General features: G+C 40.9%; 1 protein-coding gene across 3 annotated transcripts in view; it reads left to right on the forward strand.

Annotated features, from left to right (window-relative positions):
* The window catches only part of LOC124122535 (mitochondrial inner membrane protease subunit 2-like), a 148963-nt gene that overhangs the window by 123818 nt on the left and 6018 nt on the right, over positions 1-19127 (forward strand). For all 3 annotated transcript variants that reach the window (XM_048396910.1, XM_048396912.1, XM_048396911.1), the window contains exon 5: positions 18038-18103. In XM_048396910.1, coding sequence (XP_048252867.1) covers positions 18038-18103 — 66 coding nt within the window. The remainder of the gene's footprint in view (positions 1-18037; positions 18104-19127) is intronic.

The raw sequence follows: 19127 nt of genomic DNA on the forward strand, positions 1-19127 counted from the left end.
CTCGCTAGTAACCGCTACATAAAGATCTGAGGACATCCTGTTACAAGTCATCTTTTCAATTGTGAAACTTACAGTTTTGAGTGAGTGAGTGAGTGAGTGAGTGAGTGAGTATGGTTTTATGCTTTTAGCAATATTCCAGCAATATCATGGTGGGGACACAGAAATGGGCTTCACACTTTGTACCATTGTGAGGAATCAAACCCGGCCCCAAGAATGACGAGCGAACACCTTGACCGCCAGGTTACCCCACCGCCACTACAGTTTGGAGCATATGTATCCAGTAATCACTTAGCATATACCAGAGGTCAGAGTTATAACCCTTGTGATATATGACACATTGTGGAGACCACTATCTTGGTTTCCGGACTGTGAGTGTTAAGTTTCAGGAGTGATAGTTACCATATTCGACATAATAAGCGCCCCGCTCTACAATCCCAGTTAGCACCCCTTCCGATTAATCAATGTACACGAGACTTATTTATTCGCGTATCATACACACTCGTGTTATACGCACCCTTAATTATGGGAAATTTAATTCTGGGAAAATATATCTGTCGTACATAAACATTTCAGGCTGTCCCCATAAACCACGAAATTTATCTTTCAACTCTGTTTTTTTTCACCCAAATAATATTCTAATAAGACCCCCTATTTCTAATTTTGAGAGCACCCTGGGCACTTATTACGTCGAACACGGTATACAAAGCATCAGACATGATTTAGTGAGTGATATATACCTGTTATGGAGATAGTCGTAATGGTTGCATGATTCTTGTATATCACAAACCTTATTTCCATCCCGACAGGACCATGATAACACATCCCAGCAAAACGGCAGTAAAGATCTCAGTATTTAGATTTATGCGCCTCAATGTGGACTTTAGTGTTCAGTCACAGTGTTTTGTAATGCTAAATAATACAATTAAGCACAATTCCGATCCGTTGGTTTGTTTGAGAATGTCAGATTTATACCACAGAGAAAAAATAGGCCATGATTCACCATCTATTTTATGGATTTGCTCTTGGAACATACGGAGAGAATAAAAACGTAACTTCAAAGACTGTTGTGGAAACGCTTTTGATCAGCTGTAAATTCCTGATCCTGGAGAAAATAGCTGCATGTTGGATAAGGAGGGAACAACAGGGGGATAAATGATGGGACATGCCACGGACCTTCATGAATGCTGATCACGGAAAAGTGGAATTCATGGCTTAGACACTTGGAGTCTGATAATGATAATAGAAGTTGTCATGCACATTGACAGGGATAATGGGTTATCTGGTTATCCCTGGATTAAGGGATTAGGCCGGGAGAGATGGTCGCAAGCTGTTGTGCATGTACTATTGATCTGTATAGTGGCCATGTTTTGCACTGGAGGCCGTATTCAGAGGCAGTAGAGGCAGTGAAATCTGATATTCCTCCTGCAGTTAATGGACCTGTAATGCGGGTTTTGAACTCCTGCTCTGGCTGCAGCTGTTTTGTTCTGGACCACTTGACCAGGTCTAATACCCCTCACCATAATCACCATTCATCTAACTAGCCTGTTCACTCCCATTCTTTTTACTGTTGTCTGTCGGGATGTAAGGGTAGAATTGGTTCCAAGCTCCTTGTAAATGTCTAAAAGGTAACTATATTTGGATGACCAGAGCATGTGATGATGAAAACTTTTTGGGTAGCTGACCATGATGCTTTAATCTGTCTGAGAATAAACTACAAAATGAATCCAATTCAAGTCTACAATAATTTGGCAAGTCTAGATTGATTCATCTCTGAAATTATCATTGGCCTAGGGCTCCATATGGCTTTCGTTTTTTATCTTGTATATATTTTTAAATAAGATGACTTATTTCCCTGACAGTACATATGTATCAAGTCTCATGCAGTCATGTCAGGGCTACATTGTAGAACCTCATAGACTCAAAACTAAAGACTGACATTCTTGACATATTTTTACTGCATTGAAAAGGAATCTTCTTGCTCTGTTTTGAAAATGAATTTTCTATCTCTGTCTTTTCTTGCTGTCTAATTTCTGGATATTTCTTTCAAGAATGTTTTGGTTAAGTGCACACTAGGGCTCGGACGAGTCCAAATTTACAACCCAGGTACCCACCCCCTATTACCCTACCCTACCCGGGTACCCACTGTAGGTCTCAAGAGGTAGGTACAAACTGTCCGATTGGGAAAAGTTTGACCGTAGCCCTGGCAAAATGCATTTAGATACAGGTATGAAATGATCTGGTCATGCATACACTGAAGTTTACTGCATTGAGTTTTATCTTTATTCAAACCTATAAAGGTCAGACGGAATGGGCGTAGTAGTCAGGAAGAATTGCGAAAATTAGTGCCTTGTAGTTTAAACATAGAGTTGTAGATAATTTTTGTCATTAAACAATATATCACATGACTAACCACAGGTCCGGGTAGTCCTGTGGGTACCCGGGTCCTACTCAGTACCCACCCGACCTGAGTACCCAAGTTACCCATCCCAGCCCTAGTGCACGCCAAGTTAATCCCTGCAAGACACATCAAGTGGGGATATTTCCTGATTGCTGGGACATTAGTGGAAAATCTAGAAATGTTAGCAGGATCATGCTCCATATTCAGGCATCAACACATGCCATGGAACACAATTGCCTATCAGATACACTGAGTGATGTTGATTGGAGGATATCTTGAAATCGTTAGTGTGTAAGCAAGGCGTGGAGGGGATGCCTTGAACTAATGAGTTGTATTGTCATTCAACTTGCAGCCCATGAAGATGATTCAGGGGCAGAAAGGATGCCATGCTTAAAACGATTGGTAGGTTGAGTGAGTGAGTAAATAATATTCCTTGTTAGTTGTATTGTCATGAAACTTACAACCCATGGGGATTCAGGGACAGAAAGAATGCTATGCTTGTATGTAAGTGAGTGAGTGAGTGAGTGAGTGAGAGTAATATTCCTTGTTAGTTGTATTGTCATCAAACTTACAACCCATGGAGATTCAGGGACAGAAAGAATGCTATGCTTGTATGTGAGTGAGTGAGTGAGTGACCTCAGTGATTTGTGTCATGGAATCCCCAAAGCAAGGAACCATACAAATTAGCAAGTATTACCACTGAGATTGTGCAAGATGTGTTTTTGTTCCCGTGATAAATTCCAGGACATGTTCCTTTAACTATTTCGAGCAACTGTAATTTCTCCAAAAAGCAAATAGAGACATTTTTGCAAATGTTTAATCATACATTGATGAATCAAATTAAGGACAATAAAAATTCAGGCTCTCGCTGTGAGCGAGCAAAATTGGAAATTTTAAAAGATCTATCGATCAAGAGCAAGTCCAACGAAAAAGTACTGTTCCTTGTGGATGAATGGGAGAATGCTTCAAGGGGACCCAGGGGAGCAGTGATGGAGGGAGTAGTGGTTGGTAATTAAGCAGGTTGTACCTCCTGCAGGCGCACTTAGTAACAGCCATTGATCACCAGATCCCTTGTGGACATGGCAGCCATTTTAGGGGAAACAAGGACAGAAATTGACCTTTTCGTCCTCTTTCATGATCACAGCATTGAAACTTTCATTCTTTTAACAGACAGAAGAAATGTGTTTATTATCCCCCGCCGCGCGAAAGCGCGAAGCGGGGGATATAGTATTCACTACCGTCCGTACGTCCGTCCGTACGTCCCACCTGTTTGTTGCCGCGATATCTCAAGAACTAAACACTGGATTGTCTTCATATTTGGAACTATGGTGTATATACAGACTCCGCAGACACCAGTCGGTTTTGGTGACCTTGATCCCATTTTCAAGGTCACAGCAGACAAATCTGCTTTTAGAGTTGGAAAACGGTGTTGCCGCGATATCTCAAGAACTAAACACTGGATTGTCTTCATATTTGGAACTATGGTTTATATACAGACTCCGCAGACACCAGTCGGTTTTGGTGACCTTGATCCCATTTTCAAGGTCACAGCAGACAAATCTGCTTTTAGAGTTGGAAAACGGTGTTGCCGCGATATCTCAATAACTAAACACTGGATTGTCTTCATATTTGGAACTATGGTGTATATACAGACACCGCAGACACCAGTCGGTTTTGGTGACCTTGACCCCATGTTCAAGGTCACAGCAGGCAAATCTGCTTTTGGAGTTGGAAAACGGTGTTGCCGCGATATCTCAAGAACTAAACACTGGATTGTCTTCATATTTGGAACTATAGTGTATATACAGACTCCGCAGACACCAGTCGGTTTTGGTGACCTTGATCCCATTTTCAAGGTCACAGCAGGCAAATCTGCTTTTAGAGTTGGAAAACGGTGTTGCCGCGATATCTCAAGAACTAAACCTCTCGATTGTCTTCATATTTGGAACTATGGTGTATATACAGACACCGCAGACACCAGTCGGTTTTGGTGACCTTGACCCCATTTTCAAGGTCACAGCAGGCAAATCTGCTTTTGGAGTTAGAAAACGGTGTTGCCGCGATATCTCAAGAACTAATCGCTGGATTGTCTTCATATTTGGAACTATAGTGTATATACAGACTCCGCATACACCTGTCAGATTTGGTGACCTTGACCCCATTTTCAAGGTCACAGCAGGCAAATCTGTTTTTGGAGTTGGAAAACGGTGTTGCCACAATATCTCAAGAACTAATCGCTGGATTGTCTTCATATTTGGTACTATGGTGTATATGGCGGGGGATATTTCGTCACTCTGTGACAAATACTTGTTTTACCATACCTTTACTCTTGACAACAAAATGTTTTTCCATTTGCAAATCTGGTTTCTGGGTTAAGTTATCTGAAAGTGGCTAACACTGAATAGCTGACATTTACATGGATGCCATGTATGTGGATATCCACCTGAAAAAAGAGGCTGACTGTCTTTGACATCATGGTAACTGTCTTGAAAGACGGACTGTCTGTGACGTCCTGATGACTGCCTTGCAAGAGAGAGAGACTGTCTGTGAGGTCATGTTGACTGCCTTGCAAGAGAGAGAGACTGTCTGTAAGGTCATGTTGACTGCCTTGCAAGAGAGAGAGACTGTCTGTGACGTCATGTTGACTGCCTTGCAAGAGAGATGATCTGTTTGTGAGGTCATGTTGACTGCCTTGCATGAGAGATGGACTGTTTGTGAGGTCATGTTGACTGCCTTGCATGAGAGACTGTCTGTGAGGTCATGTTGACTGCCTTGCAAGAGAGACTGTCTGTGAGGTCATGTTGACTGCCTTGCCAGAGAGAAAGACTGTCTGTGAGGTCATGTTGACTGCCTTGCAAGAGAGACTGTATGTGAGGTTATGTTGACTGCCTTGAATGAGAGACTGTCTGTGAGGTCATGTTGACTGCCTAGCATGAGTGACTGTCTGTGAGGTCATGTTGACTGCCTTGCAAGAGAGACTGTCTGTGAGGTCATGTTGACTGCCTTGCAAGAGAGACTGTCTGTGAGGTCATGTTGACTGCCTTGCCAGAGAGAAAGACTGTCTGTGAGGTCATGTTGACTGCCTTGCAAGAGAGACTGTATGTGAGGTCATGTTGACTGCCTTGAATGAGAGACTGTCTGTGAGGTCATGTTGACTGCCTTGCATGAGAGACTGTCTGTGAGGTCATGTTGACTGCCTTGCATGAGAGTCTGTCTGTGAGGTCATGTTGACTGCCTTGCAAGAGAGACTGTCTGTGAGGTCATGTTGACTGCCTTGCAAGAGAGAAAGACTGTCTGTGAGGTCATGTTGACTGCCTTGCATGAGAGACTGTCTGTGAGGTCATGTTGACTGCCTTGCATGAGAGTCTGTCTGTGAGGTCATGTTGACTGCCTTGCAAGAGAGACTGTCTGTGAGGTCATTTTGACTGCCTTGCAAGAGAGACTGTCTGTGAGGTCATGTTGACTGCCTTGCAAGAGAGACTGTCTGTGAGGTCATGTTGACTGCCTTGCATGAGAGACTGTCTGTGAGGTCATGTTAACTGCCTTGCAAGAGAGAAAGACTGTCTGTGAGGTCATGTTGGCTGCCTTGCCAGAGAGAAAGACTGTCTGTGAGGTCATGTTGGCTGCCTTGCAAGAGAGAAAGACTGTTTGTGAGGTCATGTTGACTGCCTTGCAAGAGAGAAAGACTGTCTGTGAGGTCATGTTGACTGCCTTGCATGAGAGACTGTCTGTGAGGTCATGTTGACTGCCTTGCATGAGAGACTATCTGTGAGGTCATGTTGACTGCCTTGCAAGAGAGACTGTCTGTGAGGTCATGTTGACTGCCTTGCAAGAGAGACTGTCTGTGAGGTCATGTTGACTGCCTTGAAAGAGAGACTGTCTGTGAGGTCATGTTGACTGCCTTGAAACAGAGACTGTCAGACAGGTCATGTTTACTGCCTTGAATAGAAGACAGACTATCTGTATCGTCATGATTGCATTGTTGCATCCTTACAGTAGATTGTCCTTTTGTGTTCACCTAGTTCATGGTTCACCTAGTAGTCTTGTGGTTAAAGCATTCGCACGTCACACCAAAGACCAGGGTTCGATTCACCATAATATGGGCACAATGTGTGAAGTCTATTTCTGGTGTCCCCTGCTGTGATATTGCTGGAATTTTGCTAAAAGTGGCGTAAAACCATACTTACTCACTCACTCACTCACTCACTTAGTCCATGGAGTCAAAAAAGGTTGTTGAATTTGTTTCCAAAATAGATACTGCCAAGGAAAAAGTTCAAAAGTCAGTCTGTCTTGGGCATGTGATGTAAAAGCCTGTCTCATTCTGTCTTTGGACACATTTATCATAGAAATCGCTTTGAGAAGTGATATAAATAAATGAGGAATTATCTGGGGTTCGGATGTCATTGTCTGAGGATACATTTCTATTCTAGGGTGCTTCTCAACAGTCACTACTGGAGACCATGTTCTGGGGGAGGGATTGGTGCAATGTTTGCAGGACTTGTAAACAGCACCTTTCAACGGTGCTTTTCAGCAACCACTACTGGAGACCAAGATGCTGGCATGTCCTGGGGGCAACTTGAGTTACGTTTGTGTGACATGTAAATAGCACCTTTCCTCCGTGCTTCTCGGCAAGTGCTATTGTAGACGAAGACATGGATCATGTATGGCCTTGTGGGAAGATTGAATGTCATCTCTGACTGTCTGCGTTGCGGCCGTTCTTTCATATAGTTATAAAGTTTGGCCATGCCTCTTGGGCAGGGAAGCCAGAAGCTTGTAGCATGTCCATTATACAGTCCACGGAGACAAGGCAGGCATTGGACCATGTTGGGACTGGTTGTTGTGTGTGGTATGTCTCTTCCTGAACCAAATGACCTTGTGGTTACTGAGGTGGAAGAATCAGTAAGTTCGATATTCTTGAGGATGGTTTTGTTAAATTTATTACCAAACTGGGACCAAATATGTGGTGGCCGAGCAAGTCCCTTCTTTTCAGACTATAAGATGATGGTTATTTATAGTTAGGTGGATTGAGTTTATGTGAATTTGTGGCCTTATGAGAATATACTTGATGTTTGCTGTTTGGTGCTTGTTTATTACTGTCTGTGAACCTTTCAAATTCCCAATATATTTAAGTTCGCACAGAGACCATACCATTCTCTGGTTCACAATTTGACAGTATAAAGGTTTTTTTTCAACATATTAGTGGGATATTGCTGTTTTTACTAAGCTTCACAAATACCATTCTCTATTATTACCAAGCTTAATTTCGCTCCATTCCCTTATGATAAGAACACTTGACCCATTCACAATCATAGTTTAGTATTGAGTCACATTTGATGACATACTCTTAAAAATAGCCATCCGGTCAAAGTCACCATTACTGGAATTGTCTCAAATTGAACTGGCAATGTCTTGTAAGTAAAGGATTTCCCTTCAATGCATGTAGAAAGAGCCAACTGGCTGTGGCTATGCACATGGGAATGTGTCTTTCCTGCATGTAGAAGTGAAAGCCCCTGCTGTCTTTGGCTATGCACCTGGGGAATGCATCCTTTCCCAGTATGTAGGGAATCAAGCACATGCTGTATGTGGCTGTGCACCTGGGGAATGCATCCTTTCCCTGCATGTAAAAGGGCAAGTACCTGCTGGCTACAGCAGGGAATGCATCCTCTCCAGGTATGTAGGGAATCAAGCACCTGCTGTATGTGGCTGTGCACCTGGGGAATGCATCCTCTCCCTGCATGTAAAAGGGCAAGTACCTGCTGGCTACAGCAGGGAATGCATCCTCTCCCTGTATGTAGGGAATCAAGCACATGCTGTATGTGGCTGTGCACCTGGGGAATGCATCCTCTCCCTGCATGTAAAAGGGCAAGTACCCGCTGACTACAGCTGTGCACCTGGGAAATGCATCCTCTCCCGATATGTAGGGAATCAAGCACATGCTGTATGTGGCTGTGCACCTGGGGAATGCATCCTCTCCCTGCATGTAAAAGGGCAAGTACCCGCTGACTACAGATGTGCACCTGGGAAATGCATCCTCTCCCGATATGTAGGGAATCAAGCACATGCTGTATGTGGCTGTGCACCTGGGGAATGCAACCCTTTCTCTGCATGTAGAAGGGCAAGCACCTGCTGATGGGGGCTTTCCATCTGGGAAATGCATGCCTTTCTTTACATGCAGAGATGCAAGCACCTGCTGATAGCGGTGTTGTACCTGGGAAATGCATTCTCTCTCTGCATGTAGGGACGCAAGCACCTGCTAGTCGTGACGGTGCACCTGGGTAATACAGTATCTGACAGTCTCACAAGTCGCTCTACATCAAAGCACTTTCCTATTGCCTCCAACTACATATTTACTTCATGATAACTGAAGGAAATGTAGCACGGCAGGTTAAAGATAAAAGCTGACCTCAGTTACGAAAACACGGTTTAATCTCCGATGAAATGCAAAATACATGTAGGTTGTGTACTTGTAACCCAGCTTCCTAATGCTATTGTGTTGACATTCTGATAACCAGACATTTCATCAACCCTGCAAAGTTATTGGTTATAAAAACATTCCCATTTCAATTTGTGGACAGGCTGAGTTCTTCCTGCTCAGTGGGTGCATGCTGTTTCCAGGCAAGGGATTTTTGCACAATAAAAGAAGGAATTTGTTGAGGATTCAGTTGCCCCATAATACATTACATCTCATTTCTAGACTCTGTACCGTAGTGTATTCAAATGAACACCACTGATGAATGCCTAGTTTTCATACATTTTCAGGCTTGACCAACCATGATGTATGATGATGAATTTAAGACTTTGGATTGTAATTATTGATTTATAGGACCAACCATTTGATATTCAGGGAGCAGGGGGTGGAGGTGAGGGCTTGGATTTTGTATGAGCTACAGTTGCAAAACCAGATATATTTTTTTATTAAAACTATGAGGTTAAATATTTTATTTTTTTAACCTTTTGCATCAGTGTATTTTTTTGTGGCAGACAAAAATATTTTTAATAGTCTGAAACATAATACATTTTTTCAAGTATTTATTGTTTATATAAAAATCACAGGCGCACGCACGCACGCACGCACACACGCAAGCACACAAACTCACACGCACGCACACACACACACACACATGCACGCACGCACACATACAAACACACACACACACACACACACACACACACACACACACACACACACACACACACACACACACACACACACACACACACACACACACACTCACACACACACACACACACACACACAGCAGTCCCTAAGTAATGAGGTTCTGATGTTGGTCCTAAAAAGGGTCACTGTTGCAGGTATTGTTTTAACAATAAACGTTACAGAAGAGCTTTATGTGTAGCTGTGCACAATGATGGGGCCGGGACTCCCCTCCAGGGATGTAATGGGATGCAGCAGAATTGCATGGAGAGAGGTATGACTCATTAAATCATCAAGGATATTGTTAGCTTGATAAATCAATTGTAATAATAAACAATTTCCCCACTGTTCTGAAAATTGGCAAAAACTGTTGTAATCAGTTATGCATTTTAATAATCGATATTAGTTTCCTCTTCAAAATATTTGTGTAATCATTCAAATCAGGTTTTGATTTTGAAAAAAAGGGATATTAGTTTTAGTTATTTGGTGTGGCCAAATGTTTGAAGTTTGGATGTGATATTAGATTATTTGATCAATTGTAGTCAGGTGAGATTTATTTGAGGGTAATATTTCCGTAACTTTTAAGTTATGATGACAGTGTAGATAGCCTGGTTTCATCCTCTGCTGATTTAACAGTCAATAATAAATGGCTTAAGCCGCTTTCATGAAGATTAATATTTCCTAAAGCAGCTCACATTGTTTTCAACAAGGATAACATCATTCTGTTCACTGTAAGTTAACAAGCTTATGTTTAGACTGAAATGCACCCTTGCCAATGAGAGATTGAGATGTATCAGTGTTTAATAATGGACTACTGTAATTTTGTGTGTATTAGGGTGTGTGGCTGTTTGTGTGTTTGTGGGTGCATGCATGTTCATAAAGATTGGGCTTCACTCAATGTACCTATTCAGGGCACAAAACACTTGTCTTGGATGTTGTGAAATGATAGGACAATGCTTTAACTACTGGGCTATCCCACTGACCATCTCAGAGCTGTACATATGTTGATGTAGTCTGTCTGTCTCTCTCTTTCTTTCTCTTTCTCTCTCAGTCTTAGTCTCTGTCTCAGTACAGTCTCAGTACTCTCTCTCTCTCTCTCTCCCTCTCCCTCTCCTTCTCTCTCTCTCAATCTCAGTCTCAGCTGTCTCTGTCTCAGTCTCAGTCGCAGTTGCAGTTGCAGTTGCAGTTTCAGCTGTCTGTGTCTCTGTCTCAGTTTCAGTCTCAGTCTCAGTCTCAGTTTCAGCTGTCTGTGTCTCTGTCTCAGTCTCAGTTTCAGCTGTCTGTGTCTCTGTCTCAGTCTCAGTTTCAGCTGTCTCTGTCTCTGTCTCAGTCTCAGTTTCAGCTGTCTCTGTCTCAGTCTCAGTTTCAGCTGTCTCTGTCTCTGTCTCAGTCTCAGTCTCAGCTGTCTGTGTCTCTGTCTCAGTCTCTGTCTCAGTCTCAGCTGTCTGTGTCTCAGTCTCAGTCTCAGTTTCAGCAGTCTCTGTATCAGTCTCAGTCTCAATTTCAGCTGTCTCTGTCTCAGTCTCAGTCTCAGTCTCAGCTGTCTGTGTCTCTGTCACAGTCTCTGTCTCAGTCTCAGTCTCAGCTGTCTGTGTCTCTGTCTCAGTCTCAGTCTCAGCTTCAGCAGTCTCTGTATCAGTCTCAGTCTCAGTTTCAGCTGTCTGTGTCTCAGTCTCTGTCTCAGCTGTCTGTGTCTCTGTCTCAGTTTCAGCTGTCTCAGTCACAGTCTCAGTCTCAGTCTCAGTTTCAGCTGTCTCTGTCTCAGTCTCAGTTTCAGCTGTCTGTGTCTCTGTCTCAGTCTCAGTCTCAGTTTCAGCAGTCTCTGTATCAGTCTCAGTCTCAGTCTCAGCTGTCTCTGTCTCAGTCTCAGTTTCAGCTGTCTCAGTCTCAGTCTCAGTCTCAGCTGTCTCTGTCTCAGTCTCAGTTTCAGCAGTCTCTGTCTCAGTCTCAGTCTCAGTTTCAGCTGTCTGTGTCTCTGTCTCAGTCTCAGTCTCAGTTTCAGCAGTCTCTGTATCAGTCTCAGTCTCAGCTGTCTGTGTCTCTGTCTCAGTTTCAGCTGTCTCTGTCTCAGTCTCAGTCTCAGCTGTCTCTGTCTCAGTCTCAGTTTCAGCTGTCTCTGTCTCTGTCTCAGTCTCAGTTTCAGCTGTCTCTGTCTCAGTCTCTGTCTCAGTTTCAGTCTCAGTCTCAGCTGTCTCAGTCTCTGTCTCAGTCTCAGAGTCAGTACTCTGTCTCTCTCTGGTGGTAGACTGATGCAGGCAGATAAGCAGATATAGACACAGCATTGGCGGATCCATCACTTGAACCTGGTCTGGCACTGGGATCTGTGACTGATCTGCTATACAATCACAGCTGATGTACTTCCCAGGGACATAGCAGGAAAATACAGTTGATGGTAACAGAGTAGTTAAACATGGCATGTTACTATGTGCAGCCTTCAGATGATGGTTATCTCGATACAGTTTCAGCTCATTTACCATGACCGTTTTATGCAGACTTCTAAACTATTCTGATACACTCAACTGAAATGAATGTTGACACATACTGAAATAGACTGAAGCTATTAAGTCAGTTACCATGGATATTGACAAATGCATTAGATGTAATAAACACCTAATACATTCCACTAGAGCCATAATAGACTGATGGCAACAGCCATGGTTGTAGGCTCTTCATGTTCACTGGTATTGGGTCTGGACAGGAACTTCCCCAAACCATTCCTAATCCACAAGTGTCAAGACTAAATATTTTAATCGTCCATATGATAACACAAAAAGCTACTAAAAATAAGAGCCAAGTTGGGGCAAAAACAGTTTTCGTGAGTGAGTGAGTATGGTTTTATGCCACTTTTAGCAATATTCAAGTAATATCAAGTAATATCACGGCAGGAGAGACCACATATGTATTTCACACATTATACCCATGTGGGGAATCAAACCCGTACCTTCAACATTAGGAGCAAGCACATGAACCACTGGGCTACCTTACTATTGAAATGTTTTGGCACAGGATATACAGTATGTTTGGTTTACTTACTAATGATAACTGCCAGTGCAGTTAATACAGCATTGGTTATTGTTTACAAACTATATTATTCATGGACAAAACAATTCCTCTGAGGCCAGAATTTGCCTCATCGTGATCCCAGCAGCAGGTGCTTGGAGCCGTTATCCATATTTGATCACCTTGGTGTATTATTGTTGTAGCATTGTTTGTGTTTGTAATAGACATAGAGATACAGCACAGTGTCAGCATCCCTCAGTGAATGTCAACCAGTATTTGCACATACCCACAGGAGATCTTAGGTTCCTGGCCTGGGAATGTTCTGTAAAGCGATGTTAGCGCTAAGATGATTGTGACCATAATGTTATCATTGCTGAATCTCACTACAATACAGTGCTTCTGAAGTCAACGATATTTACACATACCCACAGGAGATCTTAGGTTCCTGGCCTGGAAAGTGCTTTGATGTAGAGCGACTTGTGAGACTGTCAGATACTGTATTACCCAGGTGCACCGGGAATAATCTGTAAAGCGATGTTAGCGCTAAGATGATTGTGACCATAATTTTATCATTGCTGAATCTCACTACAATACAGGGGGGGTCGGGTAGCCCAGTGGTTTAAGCGTTCGCTCGTCACGCCGAAGACCCGGGTTCGATTCCCGACATGGGTACAATGTGTGAAGCCCATTTCTGGTGTCCCCGCCGTGATGTTGCTGGAATATTGCTAAAAGCGGCGTAAAACCATACTCACTCACTCACTCACTACAATACAGTGCTTCTGAAGTCAACGGGTATTTACACATACCCACAGGAGATCTTAGGTTGTTGGCCTGTCCTGTCATCAAATACCTTTGTGAAACCTCTGTTAAGAATCTTGCAATTCCATTGGTTATTCCGTACTGAAAAAATACATTTCAATGTAGACCACCAAACCATGTGAGTGACACTGACCTCGAATATTGACTCATCTGCGAGAAAACAAGATGGTGTCTGGTACTAACATTGCACGGTTCACAGCTAGGTTACTGCAATGAAACAGAGGAAGGTTTAGAGACTTCATAACATAACAAATGATTACTCTTGATGTTGTAAATATGCAAAAAGTATGTACCCAAGGACCCGACCCAGAGGTGGTCTGACCGGACCGAGGTTGCAACTATTTGTAGAATAGTATGCTCCTGAAGTCAGAAAGTATGTACAGTCAGAGAGCACAGGCAAATACTTTCATCCAGTGGGTGGTCACTATTGTGGTCAGGTGGAATACATTTATTTAAGAAATGAACGACTTGTGGTCAGCCCGAGTGGGTTTTTCTCCATGCAGTGTTTTATTGTATGATAAGCAATGCCCATGAGTTATTTATTTCTTCTATGAGATATCAACATTTTGTACAGCCTCTTTAAGGATGTTTATTATATTTACAAGCTTTAAAAATATTTACCCAAATTTTAATAATGACTCCCTGAATAAAATCTGACTTCAGAAATGTCAGAGAGGTCCATTTTTCGACCAGGTGGGTTAAGTTTGGTATTCTCCTCATATTCTCACAATCCTCACGTCAATTGTCTGTACCTTTTCTCCTAATACCGATCATTTGGCCACAGCGTTTTCCCATAGATGTAGCCCAGCTAAATGAATGGGGAACAACTTACTAGACACTTACCTCTAAAAAATAACATTGTCCAATATATGACGTCATCAAGTTGCGAGCGCATATTTGATTCTCCAGAAATGATGTCATGATAGAACAATGTTTTATCGTAAGATAAACGATATTTTGTTCTTCATTGTTCTGTGTGACTTATGGTGTAGCTATCTAATATATTCTGATTAACACTGATTGATCAGATTGTTCCATACGAAAACATATCCAGCAATAGCAATCAGCTGTACCAAAGTGCTACCCTTATGGTTATTAATTTATTTCACATACTGTATTCGACGTAATAAGCGCCCAGGGCGCTCTCAAAATTAGAAATAGGGGGCTCTGATTAGAATATTATTTTGGTGAAAAAAAACAGAGTTGAAAGATAAATTTCATGGTTATGCTGACAGCCTGAAATGTTTATGTACGACAGATATATTTTTCCAGAATTTTATTGCCCATATTTAAGGGTGCATATAGCACATGAGTGCGTATTATACGCGAATAAATTAGTCTTGTGTACATTGATCAATCGGAAGGGGTGCTAATTGGGATTGTTCACCAGCCAATATATCAGCAAATGTCACCGTGGGTGCTTATTAGAGCGGGGCGCTTATTACGTCGAATACGGTATATATAGTAAAGCTGCAACTAAAACAACATGATATTGGAATAAATTATTCCTCATAAAAATATTGTTACAGATACAATTCTTCACATCATTGTATAAAAATTCTTTAAAGTAATATGACTGGGTACTTTTTTACCGAATCAACGGTAGATTCCGAGAAACGTGTGCAAGCTGATTGCTGCTTTTGGTTAGTTTACGAGACAATACACACAGTAATCAAAAGCTCTGCATGTAAAACAATGCCTAGCAGAACAGGAAATACAATTTAATCAGTAAATCATCATGTGTAGTGATTTCAATTTGATTTCAAATTTCAAATTTGTATTGACCAAGTTTAATTGTTATGATATGTTCATTTCCCTGAATTTACTGAAGAGATACAATGTAATTTTTTTCTGCGGAAGACAAACCCATTTTTTTGCAAATGTAGGGATTGTGTATGCCCTGGTGACGTGCTTCATTCCAATTCACTTTATAGACGGGGTATATAAATTAGCAGCGATTTGGAAGTCTTGTACAGGGGGGTCAACTTATATGTGGGGTCGCTTTATAAACGGGAATATACAGTACTGTATACATATTATAGAGTGTGAAACTCTCGTACTTCTTGAAACTTGACTGCATGAAGCATACAGTATATATGAAACTGTGCAATCTGCTTCAAATGTGAATGGTGGAGTTTGTGCGATCTGCCATGTGTAGTTCATGGAACTCGAATATTTGCCTGTAGTCTTAAGATAGATGGAGAATTTGTGCCAGTACTTAATTGGGATATAAACATACTGTCGCCTTGCAATATGTTTATATCTTGATAAAGTACTGGCACCCATCATCTATCTATTACATATCCACAGTAGATCTTACATTCCTGACCCTTTATTTTCTCCCGAAGTTGTGAAGTATCTACGTTTTCCAAAAGGGAACCGCAATATTGGTATTTTAATTACACACAACATTAGTGTAAAAAACACCAAATAGGCCCACTTAATAGGTTATCTGAGTTCTGTAACCTGTAAAAACCTTCTCATTAAGTCTCATTTTGCCATGATGTATGCTCATCAATGTCAGTTTTTATGATTGTTCATTATGAGCAAAGCCTGGGGAAAAAAACGTTCTGTTCTATTCTGAAAATGATGAAGCGCAGCCTCGTCTTGGACGTTTTTCATGATGATATGTATCATAGTTTAATACTCAAAGGTCACTCGGTGAACCCAGTACATACTGTTTTTAAATACAAGTGTATTTCAAGACACGAGTGAGACGCCACTGGCTACTTGCATTTGCTTTCATATTTTGTTCTAGTATGGGCGGAAAGATTTAGTAGGCTAAGTTTTAAGCTAGTGGCTAAATTGGCAGACTTCAGCAATTTTCTTATGGTTTCTGCCCAGATAACTTTATTACCATGTGTACATATAGTCGGTCAAACACCAAATGACCTCAAGACATATGAAAATTAAACACCAAATGAAAGACCTCAAGACATATGGACATTAAACACCAAATGAAAGACCTTAAGCCATATGGACATTAAACACCAAATGAAAGACCTCAAGACATATGGACATTAAACACTACATGTAAAGACTATATGCCATATGTACATTAAACACTACATGTAAAGACTAAATGCCATATGAACATTAAACACTAAATGTAAAGACTATATGCCATATGAACATTAAACACTAAATGTAAAGACTATATGCCATATGAACATTGAGCTCCAAATGTAAAGACTATATGCCATATGAACATTAAACACAATATGTAAAGACTATATGCCATATGAACATTAAACACTAAATGTAAAGACTATATGCCTTATGAACATTGAGCTCCAAATGTAAAGACTATATGCCATATGAACATTTAGCTCCAAATGTAAAGACTATATGCCATATGAACATTAAACACTACATGTAAAGACTATATGCCATATGTACATTAAACACTAAATGTAAAGACTATATGCCTTATGAACATTGAGCACCAAATGTAAAGACTATAAGCCATATGAACATTAAACACTACATGTAAAGACTATATGCCTTATGAACATTGAGCTCCAAATGTAAAGACTATATGCCATATGAACATTAAACACAATATGAAAAGACTGTATGCCATATGAACATTAAACACTAAATGTAAAGACTATATGCCATATGAACATTAAACACTACATGTAAAGACTATATGCCATATGTACATTAAACACTACATGTAAAGACTATATACCATATGAACATTAAACACTACATGTAAAGACCTCATGCCATATGAAACACCACATGTAAAGACTTTATGCCATATGAACATTAAACACCACATGTAAAGACTATATGCCATATAAACCTTAAACACCACATGTAAGGACTATATGCCATATGAACATTAAACACCACATGTAAGGACTATATGCCATATGAACATTAAACACCACATGTAAAGACTATATGCCATATGAACATTAAACACCACATGTAAAGACTATATGCCATATGAACATTAAACACCACATGTAAAGACTATATGCCATATGAACATTTAACACATGTAAAGACCTCATGCCATTATACATATATATTCAATCAAACACCAACTGTAGAGTTATGAGCAAGCATTTGACCCAAGCTGATTTCCTCCAGAGGGTTTCCTCACAGGCTCCATCATAGCAAGATTTCTCCAGAAGTTTGTAAATTCAACCTGTTTGCTCATATTTGCAATATATTTACCAAGCCATAAGTTCAAAACAAGTGATAGAAAGGAAAACTAGTTGTCTGATGAACATGTCTTGTAACTTTCGCAGCAATATCTTTCACACAATTTCTTATGGCTGCCTTGTCCTTTGTCTACTTTAAGGTGAAAGGATGGCATCTGTAAAAGATGATTGTGATTCCTCATTACTATTGGCTTTTGGCTATTCAAAGCATCCAGTGTGGGTGCTCTACCACTTTACAGGAGCACCTCTCACTCATGCACAGTCATTACAGAATTATCTCCCTTGATACCAAGGAGTCCATGATCATCCAAATATTGCAAACTGCTGGTTGGTCTAGTGAAACTTACCAGCAAATTTGCAGAAATAGATTCTCACCATTCATACTGTTGTCATATATTGATGACCCATCCCTTCATTTCCTGATAATGTATATCATCTTTTTTCCGTCCTTATCAAATTTACAGATTTCACTGTGGTTTGTTTCAGGAGTCCTTCCAACCCTGACCAGAATCTAATCAAAAGAATTGTCGCCTTAGAAGGGGATTTGGTGAGGTGAGTGCCATTTAGCATTCTCGTTCAAGAGCCAGCATGCCATTGTAGGTCTCATCTATGAGGCCAAATCAACCTTATTGCAGACTTTTTGTAAAAAGAATTACAGAAGCAAGCAGGGACCAGCTTAGTTTCTGACATTGGTATTCCTGCACCCATAGCTGAAATTTAGGCTTTTGATATTTCTCATTGAAGGTCAGCTCTGTTTATTTTCCATATTTGATGTAATAAGTGTCAAGGGCACTCTTAAAATTAGAAATAGGGGGTGCTTATTATACATAATTTTGGTGAAAAAAACCCAGAATTTGAAAGTGCATAAATTTTGTGATTTGTCCAATGTAGAAAACGATCGATTTTGGCAATGTTGACGGAATGCCCGTTAATAATTTCAAAATAAGTTGCTTATTTGCTCATCGAATACGCATAGTTGCTTCACAATATTTTGACGATGCACAAGTTTTATTTTTGTAGCGTATCTGTAATGTTGGTTGCTTATTTGATACGCTTGGATCTTATTTTACTGCGTATTTCTGCATTTCTGATGCGTATTTTACGCAGATACGCAGCTTATCTGGAGCTCTGATACTACTAATATTGGGACTTGTGTCATGTCATGTCACTTCACTTCTAGGCTATGTCAGATGATAACTATTGTGTCATCTGACAGTAGCCTGATTTGTTGCTTCACTGGTGGGCTATGTCAGATAACCACTATTGTGTCATGTGACAATAGCCTGATTTGTTCCTTCACTGGTGGGCTATGTCAGATAATAACTATTGTGTCATCTGACAGTAGCCTGATTTGTTGCTTCACTGGTGGGCTATGTCAGATAATAACTATTGTGTCATCTGACAGTAGCCTGATTTGTTGCTTCACTGGTGGGCTATGTCAGATAATAACTATTGTGTCATGTGACAGTAGCCTGATTTGTTCCTTCACTGGTGGGCTATGTCAGATAATAACTATTGTGTCATGTGACAGTAGCCTGATTTGTTCCTTCACTGGTGGGCTATGTCAGATAATAAC

The sequence above is a fragment of the Haliotis rufescens genome, unplaced genomic scaffold (assembly GCF_023055435.1).
Source record: "Haliotis rufescens isolate VD_foot unplaced genomic scaffold, xgHalRufe1.0.p SCAF_16, whole genome shotgun sequence".
NCBI lineage: Eukaryota > Metazoa > Mollusca > Gastropoda > Lepetellida > Haliotidae > Haliotis > Haliotis rufescens.